The 12,357-nt window shown below is 34.4% G+C and overlaps 1 protein-coding gene across 1 annotated transcript; it reads left to right on the top strand.

Moving 5' to 3' along the window:
* The first annotated feature begins 319 nt into the window (after positions 1-319).
* LOC145906290 (uncharacterized) lies at positions 320-3,878 on the top strand. Its single transcript, XM_082993708.1, has 12 exons — positions 320-411; positions 474-559; positions 673-2,034; positions 2,104-2,145; positions 2,229-2,270; positions 2,354-2,395; positions 2,601-2,642; positions 2,726-2,767; positions 2,851-2,892; positions 2,976-3,017; positions 3,088-3,279; positions 3,385-3,878. The coding sequence occupies exons 2-12, from the start codon at positions 532-534 to the stop codon at positions 3,450-3,452; spliced, it is 1,944 nt and encodes a 647-aa protein (XP_082849834.1). The 5' UTR covers positions 320-411; positions 474-531; the 3' UTR covers positions 3,453-3,878.
* The last annotated feature ends 8,479 nt before the right edge of the window (positions 3,879-12,357 follow it).

The following is a 12,357-nucleotide window of genomic DNA, read 5'->3' on the forward strand; positions in this document are numbered from 1 at the left end:
TTGCACAAACAACTGTGTTTGCATGTTTCCATTAAAAACTATTTAACACGTCTTTAAATCTCCTAAATAGGTTGAAAAGCTTCACATCCTAAATAAAAAAAAAGCTAGAGTGTTTATCATTTGATTAGTTTCAAACATGAGGAAACCTCAAAATTACTTTACCTGACCTTTCATTTTTTTACACTTTAAGCAGACTTATGATAAAATTGTGTTACATACCCGACCATGCCATTTTTGTTTTGCAATATATTTTATCTATTAATGTTTGTTAAAATTTTTAAATAATAGACAATTGGCAACCTGCTTCCTATAGAGAAACAGCGAATAATTAGTGTCTGAATGAATCAATAGGTTTACAAGATTTTATACTGTTGTTTTTGTTTTTTTCAGGAAAGCAAAAAAAGACCAAAGGTTAGAGTTTGCTAATGTCTTGTGTTATGTAACAAAGATTTTACCACTTCACTAATTTGCAGAAAAAAAATTGAGCGATATCACCATAAAAGGAGAAAAGACCGCAAACACTCAAAAAAAATGTTCAACCCAGAAAGCAACATAAAAAGTATGCTTTATAAGTTACATAAATTTTATTCTAGGTTAGTCAATTAAAAACTAAAGTAAAATACGTGTAAAATTTTTGGATATGCCTTCAGTAACGTTTAATATACTTTGTAGAATCATCAAGTGGTTTGAGGGAATGCCATGCATGTGATAAGCTGTATAAAAATGTCACATACCACTACAAAACATACCATCCAGACATGGACAAGTCAGAATTCCTGTATGCCAGTAGGGCGAAGAAAAACAGAATTGGAAAGTATCAAAATTTTGAGGGACACTTCTGTCCCATTTGCGGAAGGGCAGTAAAGAATTTATCTAAGCATTATGAAAATTTACATAAAACAATCGACACCAAATCCAAGCAATTTCAAACTCTTGTTGCAAAGACCCAGATTGGTTCTTTGCAATCTGTAATAACTAAATATGAGGAGCACTTATCAAAGTTTGGAGTAGGGAAACGCAAAAGAGTTGACAAGGCAGTGGCCCACTCAAATGCCAACCAAATAAGAACTTTAATACCAACTATTGAAGTATTTAAAAACCCCCAAAAGATTTTTGAAAATTTAGAGCAACATTTGAAAGGTGAAGGTCAAGTTTCATCGAAAGTTGCATATTTGTCTACATTACTGAATTTCCTTAGATTTTACAAAAACAATCAGTTTGATTTGATTTCCGAGAAATGTTTAAATTTAGTGCATTCGGAAACAATGGACCTGCATGCACGCATAAACAAAGAGAAAAAGAGAAGAGAATTTTACACTAAAGAAAAATCCAGAAAGAAGTTGTCCAACATAAAATCAAATGCATATAATGCCATACTACAGTACGAAAAAAGCGAAGAATTCAAGAGAGTTGCAAGAATTAGAGCCATGTCTGAATCCCAAGTTGGAAACGAAAACCTGCAACTATTGTATGGGGATATTTTCTGCAGGGTGATATGCAGACTAGGCTGTAGACCATCTGTAATGATTGGTCTCCTCATTAGAGAGCTCCAGGACTATGAAAAAACTGACGAGGGCAATTACTCAATTCTGGTGGTGGACCAGAAGGACAAGCAACCGGCGTGCATTGTTTTAAATGCACTTGAATTACAAGACATTGAAACCACCAGTAAATTGGCTTGGATGTATCACAAGATAAAACCTACAGGGCAGTCACCAGTTTTTCCAACAACGTCAGCAAGAAACTTAGCAGCAACAGGCTCATTTAAAATGACAAATGCAGAATTTTCAAAAATTTTTAAAAAGGTTATTCCTTTTGTGTTTGAAAACACATCTTTAACGGCGACTGAAGTACGAAAACTCATACACACATGGATGGCAGATGAGCCAAAAGAGGTTCAAATTGCTGTGGCAAAAGCCTCTGGTCATTCACTTGCTGTTGCTGACCAAGTATATAATGTACAACACCCACACAGAAGGGTTGAAAAGGCTCGACTGTTGTTGGAGGCTCGTGCCTCTACATCTGGTAAGTGTTGTGTGTGATTTGTATTATATTAAATATATTTCTTCAGTGAATGGTTAACTTTTTATTTGTTTTTGACAGATGTTCAACCAGCACCATCACAACAACAAGATGATTTGCAAGGTTTGCACTATTGATTGCCTCTGTATAGTTAAATGTTTAAAGACAAAATAAAATATGGTTAACCTTTCAATTGTTTTTGACAGATGTTCAACCAGCACCATCACAACAACAAGATGATTTGCAAGGTTTGCACTATTGATTGCCTCTGTATAGTTAAATGTTTAAAGACAAAATAAAATGTGGTTAACCTTTCAATTGTTTTTGACAGATGTTCAACCAGCACCATCACAACAACAAGATGATTTGCAAGGTTTGCACTATTGATTGCCTCTGTATAGTTAAATGTTTAAAGACAAAATAAAATATGGTTAACCTTTCAATTGTTTTTGACAGATGTTCAACCAGCACCATCACAACAAGATGATTTGCAAGGTTTGCACTATTGATTGCCTCTGCATAGTTAAGTGTTTAAAGACAAAATAAAATGTGGTTAACCTTTCAATTGTTTTTGACAGATGTTCAACCAGCACCATCACAACAACAAGATGATTTGCAAGGTTTGCACTATTGATTGCCTCTGTATAGTTAAATGTTTAAAGACAAAATAAAATGTGGTTAACCTTTTGATTGTTTTTGATAGATGTTCAACCAGCACCATCACAACAACAAGATGATTTGCAAGGTTTGCACTATTGATTGCCTCTGTATAGTTAAATGTTTAAAGACAAAATAAAATGTGGTTAACCTTTCAATTGTTTTTGACAGATGTTCAACCAGCACCATCACAACAACAAGATGATTTGCAAGGTTTGCACTATTGATTGCCTCTGTATAGTTAAATGTTTAAAGACAAAATAAAATGTGGTTAACCTTTTGATTGTTTTTGACAGATGTTCAACCAGCACCATCACAACAACAAGATGATTTGCAAGGTAATGAATACGAACAAATTACTAAAATATTGTTAAAGTGTTTATCTTTGTCTGGCTTTTTGTTTTGTAGAGGTCAAGTTTATTCGAGTAGTGTTCTTGGATGATGGTGAATGCCTTGACATCTACCGGATTACAGATTTGAAAACGGAAGGCCGAAAGAAAATAAAACACTTTGAAGAAATAAAGGTGAAAGATTTGTGCTTCGCTCGCTGGCCTGGAAACAAACTGTTTTACAAGGCAGGGAGAATTGCCAAAGATGAAGGTAAAATGAATTATCAGTTCTAATTTTGTTAAGCATAATAGAATCATGAGTTGTTTTTGAATGCTGGGAAACAGTACATAATTTAAGCTTTTTTTCTGTGAACAGGTCGGTCAAGCTGCACACATTCTGATTCAGAGGCCTCAAATATGTCCCCATCAAAACCAAAAAGCTAACAATGAAATGCAATTTCAGCCTTTGATTAATGTTGTTAGTTTACATTAACGTTTTTGAGTGTGAATGGTCTGATTATTTCTGTCAAGTGTTATGCTGTAAATGACTTAGTTTACTTAAAATTGCCTTCAAATGCTTTAATATTTCTGCTGGTACCAAGTGTACGCTGTGAATGACTTTGTTCACTTATAGAAAAATTGCCTTCAAATGCTTTAATATTTCTACTGGTACCAAGTGTTTGCTGTAAATGACTTAGTTTACTTAAAATTGCCTTCAAATACTTTAATATTTCTGCTGGTACCAAGTGTTTGCTGTAAATGACTTAGTTTACTTAAAATTGCCTTCAAATGCTTTAATATTTCTGCTGGTACCAAGTGTTTGCTGTAAATGACTTTGTTCACTTAAAATTGCCTTCAAATGCTTTAATATTTCTGCTGGTACCAAGTGTTTGCTGTAAATGACTTTGTTCACTTAAAATTGCCTTCAAATGCTTTAATATTTCTGCTGGTACCAAGTGTTTGCTGTAAATGACTTTGTACACTTAAAATTGCCTTCAAATGCTTTAATATTTCTGCTGGTACCAAGTGTTTGCTGTAAATGACTTTGTTCACTTAAAATTGCCTTCAAATGCTTTAATATTTCTGCTGGTACCAAGTGTTTGCTGTAAATGACTTTGTTCACTTAAAATTGCCTTCAAATGCTTTAATATTTCTGCTGATACCAAGTGTTTGCTGTAAATGACTTTGTTCACTTAAAATTGCCTTCAAATGCTTTAATATTTCTGCTGGTACCAAGTGTTTGCTGTAAATGACTTTGTTCACTTAAAATTGCCTTCAAATGCTTTAATCTTTCTGCTGGTACCAAGTGTTTGCTGTAAATGACTTTGTTCACTTAAAATTGCCTTCAAATGCTTTAATGTTTCTGCTGATACCAAGTGTACGCTGTAAATGACTTTGTTCACTTAAAATTGCCTTCAAATGCTTTAATATTTCTGCTGGTACCAAGTGTTTGCTGTAAATGACTTTGTTCACTTAAAATTGCCTTCAAATGCTTTAATCTTTCTGCTGGTACCAAGTGTTTGCTGTAAATGACTTTGTTCACTTAAAATTGCCTTCAAATGCTTTAATGTTTCTGCTGGTACCAAGTGTACGCTGTAAATGACTTTGTTCACTTATAGAAAAATTGCCTTCAAATGCTTTAATATTTCTGCTGGTACCAAGTGTTTGCTGTAAATGACTTTGTTCACTTTTATAGAAAGTCCTTCAAATGCTTTCATAATTTTGCTAGTACTGAGTGTTATGCTGTACATTAATTTTCTTTATTCACTTTCCATCAAATAAAGTCTTTACGCTTAATAGTTCTGATGTATTTACATAATTTTGGGGATTTTTGACAGTTGTGATGTGTGTTGCTCAGCAAACTTATGTCGTTTCCGATTGGTTCACTGGCCAACGAGGTTACCGCCATGGAGAATACTTAGGTTCGAAAAGTCTTGCTACTTGTTTTGAATTGAATAAGGGTCAACCTTTTTTGAGACGTGTCAATCACCTAGAACGGCGCACGTTTTGGAGCAAATCATTCAATAAATCACAAACTATTTTGTTTATGAGTCTGAGAATCGCTGGGCTTTTTCTTATTGGTATCTTGTACCTGTAGGTCAAAAATGACTAGTGTAGCTTTTGCACTTTTAAATTAAATAAGGGTCAACCTTTTTTAAGACGCGTCATTCGCCTAGAACGGCGCACGTTTTGGAGCAAATCATTCAATAACTCACAAACTATTTTGTTTATGAGGCTGAGAATCACAGGGCTGTTTGCTATTGGTATCTTGCATGTGTAGTTTAAAAATCACTATTATAACTTCCGTACTTTAAAATGTAATATGGGTCAAACTTTTTTGAATAGCGTCAAGCCGTTTATTTGCTTGTTTCAACTTCAATTTTAATAAAATTTTGCAACGTGATACTACTGTCCATTTGATATCGGACTGTGGAAACCGTTTGCTTTTAATTACATTGACTTTAAATTGGAAAACGAATAGACGTTTTAAACAGCTTGATCCTTATTATCAACTCAAATACTACGAATTTCAGTCCTATGCATACAACAATGTGTTAGATATTGAATGATTATCGTTGAAACAGGCCGCTAATCAGAATTTCAAGTAGCTTGACCCTTATTAACTCCAAAACTACATAAGCCACAACATTAATCTTTGCAGTACTTATAGTGGATACCAACATGAAACAGCACAGCGAACTTCAGTCCTATGCATACAACAATGTGTTAGATATTGAATGATTATCGTTGAAACAGGCGCTAATCAGAATTTCAAGTAGCTTGACCCTTATTAACTCCAAAACTACTCAAGCCACAACATTAATCTTTGCAGTAGTATTAGAGGATGCCAACATTAAACAGTACAGCGAATTTCAGCACTGTACATCGAAAAATGTGTAGAATATTCGATGATTTGCCTTAAAACGGGCGCAAATTTTATGACGGTGGTTTGACGCGTTTTAAACATCTTGACCCTTATCAACTCTAAAAGTACGATAGCTACAGCATTCATGTTTGCAGTACTTATAGTGGATATCAACATGAAACAGCCCAGCGAATTTTAGCACTATGCATACAAAAATGTGTTAGATATTGAATGATTATCGTTGAAACAGGCGCTAATCAGAATTTCAAGTAGCTTGACCCTTATTAACTCCAAAACTACTTAAGCCACAACATTAATCTTTGCAGTAGTCTTAGAGGATGCCAACATTAAACATTACAGCGAATTTCAGCACTGTACATCGAAAAATGTGTAGGATATTCGATGATTTGCCTTAAAACGGGCGCAAATTCTATGACGGTGGTTTGACGCGTTTTCAACACCTTGACCCTTATCAACTCTAAAAGTACGATAGATACAGCATTCATCTTTGCAGAATTCATAGTGGATACGAACATGAAACAGCCCAGCGAATTTCAGCACTATGCATACAAAAATGTGTAAGATACTCGATGATTATCTTTAAAACAGTTGATTCGAATTTGATATAGCTTGTATCCACTGAAGTAGTAAACCTGCAACATTCATGAAAGTGCTCTTACGGGTCTATCCATCAGTTGAACAACACTATTCCGATATGAAATTTTTTTTTTAATTTTTTTCGCAATAGAAAATTTTGTTTACAGAAGTGAAATTTTATTTACAAACTCAAAATTTTGTTCTCAAAAGGGAAATTTTGTTTGCAAACTTGACATTTGGTTTACAAAAGGGAAACTATGATTTCGTTTGATGTTTACAAAAGAAATTGTAGTTCGTCGTGTTTCCGCCAAAGTTTTCACCTAGGATTGTTTGGCATTTTGATAGTGCATTATAAAAGTTTTCATAAAATCAACACCGAACATCTACCAAGCGTTTTCTCATTCCCCGCTACTTCCTAAAACAAATTAATGAATGCTTTTTGGTGTGGCAAGAAAAACATAAAACATGTAGCGTATTACGTTTTTCAATGATCGTCTTGACGTGGCTGCAGTATATATCTGCTAAATTTCAATTCGCTTGTATGTAAAAGTAAATACTAACATGCGATCACCTGTAAAAGACAAGGTTATTACGCGCTATACGTCAAAATAAAGAGAAGTTTTTCGGCATTGTCTGCTACATGACTGTGGTATTTGTCTGCTAAATTGCAAATCAATTAATTTAGTCCACCATTGCGACAATTAACAAGAATTTATATTTCCTAAATCGAAGTGTCCGACGAACATTTGCTACACCTACAGCTAAATCACGCAATTTGGGTTTGATTGTAATGCCAGTTGATGTAATCCAGTATTTCTATGATAAGATCGTTTAAGAACTAAGAATCAATCGCCAAATCAAGGCAAATTGTACCGCATATCTACATAGTCCTCTTGCGACACCATGCGAAAAATTGGAAATTTGAAAACAAAATTTCAAAACGAAAATTTCGTTTTCAAATTTTTTTTTTGTGTCGGACCGTGCTATAGGACAATACTGTTGTAGCAGGAAATATAATTAAACAATTCTCAATATTTTTGCTTCAGGGCAAATTATATGGATGGCAGTTTTTACAAATAAAAATTAGTATCATGTCCTTTGTTTTCTGCAGAAAGCACAAGATTTTTGAATAAACCGCTTAACCACCACCGAATTTCTCTTCTTTTCATTGTAAAAACGAATTTTACCTGTTCAAAAATCAAACATATGTTTATAAATTTCGGATAAATACGAACATTTTCTAAGAATTTAGTGCTGTAAGTAAGTTAATACTTTACTGAACGACAAAAAATGTCAACAGGTTGGTTTAAAATCGTAGCTATGTTGAAACCAACAATGTATGACACCACACTAACAACCATGGAAATGCATATACCCGGTAATTAATTAGTGCATACAAATATAAAACCATTAAAGCTTTAATAATATCCGCATTTCAAATCGGCATTAGGATGTCATTAAATCATACCTTCAACGTAGTAAACTATGAAAAATGCAACAAAGATAAACAGCATGTTCCTGTTTTTAAATTGCGTTAATTATTTTAAACACAGTATACCAACTGATAGGAAAAATCATTTTTCAGAAACGGTGTGGCGTTATGAGAAATTACTGCCATCGGGGAAGTTAGCGATTAATATTAAATTTTATATCGGAAAATTTTAAAAAGCTTTCTATCGCCAATAAAGTGACAATTTTCTCAGCAATACTGCAAATTCCCGCAATTATCATTGGGCATTCGTAACCCAGTAATTTTTTTAACTTGTAAGAGGAGTAATAACAGTATGCAAAAAGCTATTGTCGTGTTGATGTGTGGACTTGTGGCTACGGTTGCAAGCTTTCCATGGTAAGAACCTTATTGTGAGGAGTGTTTTAAAATAACCTTTTGCTTGTTATTGCTTAGCAGTGTCGTTGGACCTCCCGGTGATATTGCTCAGGCAAAACGTTTAAGCAGAGACGAATGGCTTGACGATAAGATTATTAGATGTACGTATTAGATGAACAGGTATTTTTCTGAATACGACGGTTAAGTTAGTCACAACACAAGCTACAGCATGGAACACTTGTCCCTTCGTTTTTGACGCCTAAAAATGTAATTTACGAATATCTGTAACTTTACTGTTTTCACTCTGACAAAAAATATAATATATGTCCTTTTGTCACAGACAGCCGTGAAATACTGGTAGATGAAATTGGAGACTCGGATTGGTAAGACTCATTAAGTGCTTTTTCTTTAAAAAAGCATTGATTTGACAAAAACTTTTGCCCATTTTGGAAATTGCGTTATTGCATTCAAATGCAGTAACTCGGCCTTAAAAAATATCATAAGCGCAAATTCTTGCCAGCTTACTAAAGCTAATACAGACTCTTATTTGAGTAAATTAAATCTTTTTAAACAAAAAAATACTGGTTTCTTGAGAAAAAGTTTGTTTATAAAATAAATGAAACAAGAAAATGAAACAAACGACTATCATAACAATGTTGTTTGTTGGTACAGCAAACCTTGGCTGAGGGAGGCAAGACTAAAATGCACACTAATATGACCAAATAATGTACTATTTTTTGGCAGGCCCAAAATGCGTATGCAAATGGATTCCAGTCAATCTGGCGCTTTGGTTAAAATAATGAGCTAAAGGTAAGACATGCTTTCCTTTTTTTCATTTTTCAGTTTTCATTTTTAACGTTTTGCAGCATATTTTTAAGAGTGTAACATACGTCACAGAAAGCAGTGCTTGTATTGCGTAATGTTTTGCGTGTAACATACGTCACAGAAACCAGTGCTTGTATTGCGTAATGTTTTGCGCGCAGCTTTGCACATGTACTGCATAATCCCACAATGTGACCCAAATGATTGAGCCATCGAATATTCTCGAGTAAAGTGATTCATTCAACATCCTGTTTACCACATAAAATGTCCTCCTATGCTTATGTCACATCACACCTATGTTCTTGTATTATATTACTTCAAGCGCCTCATGATATCACGTGACATTATTGACCAATCAGCTCTCATAATGGAGAGCGTTAAAAAGCCCAGGTTAGACCGGTAAATTCATTCTAATTCTAATCCATCCAAATTCATTCTATTTGATTCTATTTGATTCTACTTGATTCTATCGTATTACTGTTACACTGCTAATATTACTGAAACTCTACAAGCTATTCGCCGGCTTGGGATTTATTCCCATAGCCTGATAATAAACTGTTTATTTGGAATCAGCGGTTTGCTGGTGAGAACGAGGCAGAAGCAGATTTAACAATCGAAGAGACTCGATTCGCGCTCAAGCCATCGAGAAACTGTTAAATATCTCTGAGACCCTTGGAGTTATTTACAAGAGCCTCCTCTAAATGAGATTGTTGTAAATTACAATACATTTAACCGTATCGTTAGGTAATGAATTTCTATGCCCCTCACAATCAATCAAATTCATTCTGCTTTTATTATAGGAAGTACTTAATTTATTACTGCAATACAATAGCTCTCATCAAATACTTATTAATTGCAATGGATTGGATCAAATTATTAATAGCAGTTAGCTTCCTCATTTGGGTTATTAAAAAAATATTTTCCGGTTTCGAAGTAATAAATCAACTGCCTATAATGCATATATGTTTAAAGCGCATGTCGATAATGTTAACATGCATTGAGATATACAGTAGCACCAGTTGCAGTTCAACTTGAGCTAGGCGAATACCTTTCAAAGTTAACTACTGTAAATAACTGGTTTCATTGGTCAAATAATGCAAACCTTATTTATTGTGCTGTTACTTGGGTTCGCCACAGCACTACCACCATAGTATGTACATATGTGACGACATACTGCTGAACTGTGACGTAAAATATTTTAATTATATATTGTTTAGCGGCGAACCAAGGATGGCTTTAAAAGATGTTTGGCATTCCAAGGATGAAGAATACTATGGTAAGTAATGCGTTTCCTACAACTGCTTAGCATAGACAGCGGAACATGGTTTATGCCATTCCTGACTGTTCAAAAATAAGAAATGTATTTTCGATTCCAAATCTTTCGGAGACCCAAATTGTTCATTGGTAAGATTTTCCCATTGATAAAAATTTACTGTAATTATTTGACTAATATACTCTAAATTACATACATAACTGTGTAGAGTGGGCTGTTTCAAACAACTATTGTGTTTTAGGTTTTCGTATAGCGTCTATAGAAATAAAGTTATAGGCGATTAAACTTGGTGACAGTAGGCAACACCTGTTAATTACTGCTATATGAGCGCTACAGATAAAGTGTTAAAGCAATTAAAAATCAATGCTATTAGTGCTCACCAGAGAGATGAATTTCAACTGCATTTAAAACTATTTTAAACACAAATGAATTTCAAATTTGTGCCTTCTTGTTTTGTCCTAGGCAAAATTATTAGTGCTGTTATGTCCAACCAAGTAAACTAAAAAAAATATTTTTTCTCATCCATGACATGAATTCCATTTGATTTAGGATACCTGAAAGAGCCTTCAGGACTTGGATATTATGGTAAGACCTGAGTTGTCTTTTTTATTATCTCTAACAGGCAAGTATGACTTTATCTTGTATGTAACGTATACATGAAACCAATTTATCGCAAGGTTACAAACCGCGTGATTTGATATTACACTATACATAAGGTATGTTGCAAAAACAAACATATGCAATTTACGCAGAAGTAATGACATGCTTACGCATAGCAAGGCGGGATCACCCCACTGCGCAGGCCCTTTATATTTGGCGATCACAGCTCTAATATTCTGATCATAAGGTTCACAGGCTTCGCAGCCAAGGCATTGCAGCGAAGCTGGATCAGCCACTTGTGGTGGCTGCGAAGCCTGTGAACCTCATGTGCAATTTACGTATTTTATCCAGGTTACGAACAGATACCGCTTTTGGGTTCTGAGTTACTGAGAGCATCTTTTGAAGATGCAGGAAACGATGGTAAGAATTGCGTTGTTTTATCTTCAAGAACAGTTTGAAATTTTAAAGCAATATCAATCTGTCACAAAGTAATAAACATAGGATTCGAAGGGTAAAAGCTATTTTTTTAACATTACAAAAGCAACCTTTAAAACTGAAACAAAAACTTTAGATTTGTGTCATGGTCTTAAGTGATGTTTATGTTAATTTTACTAAGGCACCCGAGAAATGCAGATTGTCAAATGCGATAGTCGATTGGTAAATCACTTTTATATGTACAAACTTAGAATGTGGCGCAGCGTGTTTACTACGTAATTTTACGTTTTTTACATGTTGGTAATGTAAAAGTGTTCACGTATAAGTGTATTCAAGCAATAAATGTATTGCTTGTTAATCAATGGTGCAAATGATTTTATTAGTGCCAATATTTCATTTACGACTGTGTCATTTTACTACAGGTAATAAAGAAATGCAGATTATGGAGACTGACGTTTGGGATGGTAAAATTTGCATTGTTCCGATTCTGTTTTGCTTTCTGCAAAAGTCTCAAATTACATTAACAAATATTTATAACATTTACTAATTTGTGCGTTCAAGGTAATGATCTACGCAAACTAAGAAATGTGCATTTTTATTTGTAAGGTGTAAAAGCCAAACCTTTACGTTTAACTTCGTCTGCCTCTTGCCTTGCCGGGGCACTTTCAGCACAGCGTTGCCTGCTGTATAAAAAACAATTTCAAGTGAATGGAGCAGCTTAAAATGGTGTCTTCTTTGCTTTCATTCTGATCACAAGTCATCATTTGCGTTTTGATTTGCCGTGTGACGTACATCAAACGGCCATAATCACATAAAGTTGATAGTTTAGCTGACAAAGAAAATATCATCACAGTTCATCTCAGAGTACGACATGGACGTACCTGGCATTGCGCAAGCGAAAGGTGACAGTATTAAAGACAAAACGACAAAA

The sequence above is a fragment of the Ascidia mentula genome, chromosome 1, assembly GCF_947561715.1.
Source record: "Ascidia mentula chromosome 1, kaAscMent1.1, whole genome shotgun sequence".
Classification (NCBI taxonomy): Eukaryota; Metazoa; Chordata; class Ascidiacea; order Phlebobranchia; family Ascidiidae; genus Ascidia; species Ascidia mentula.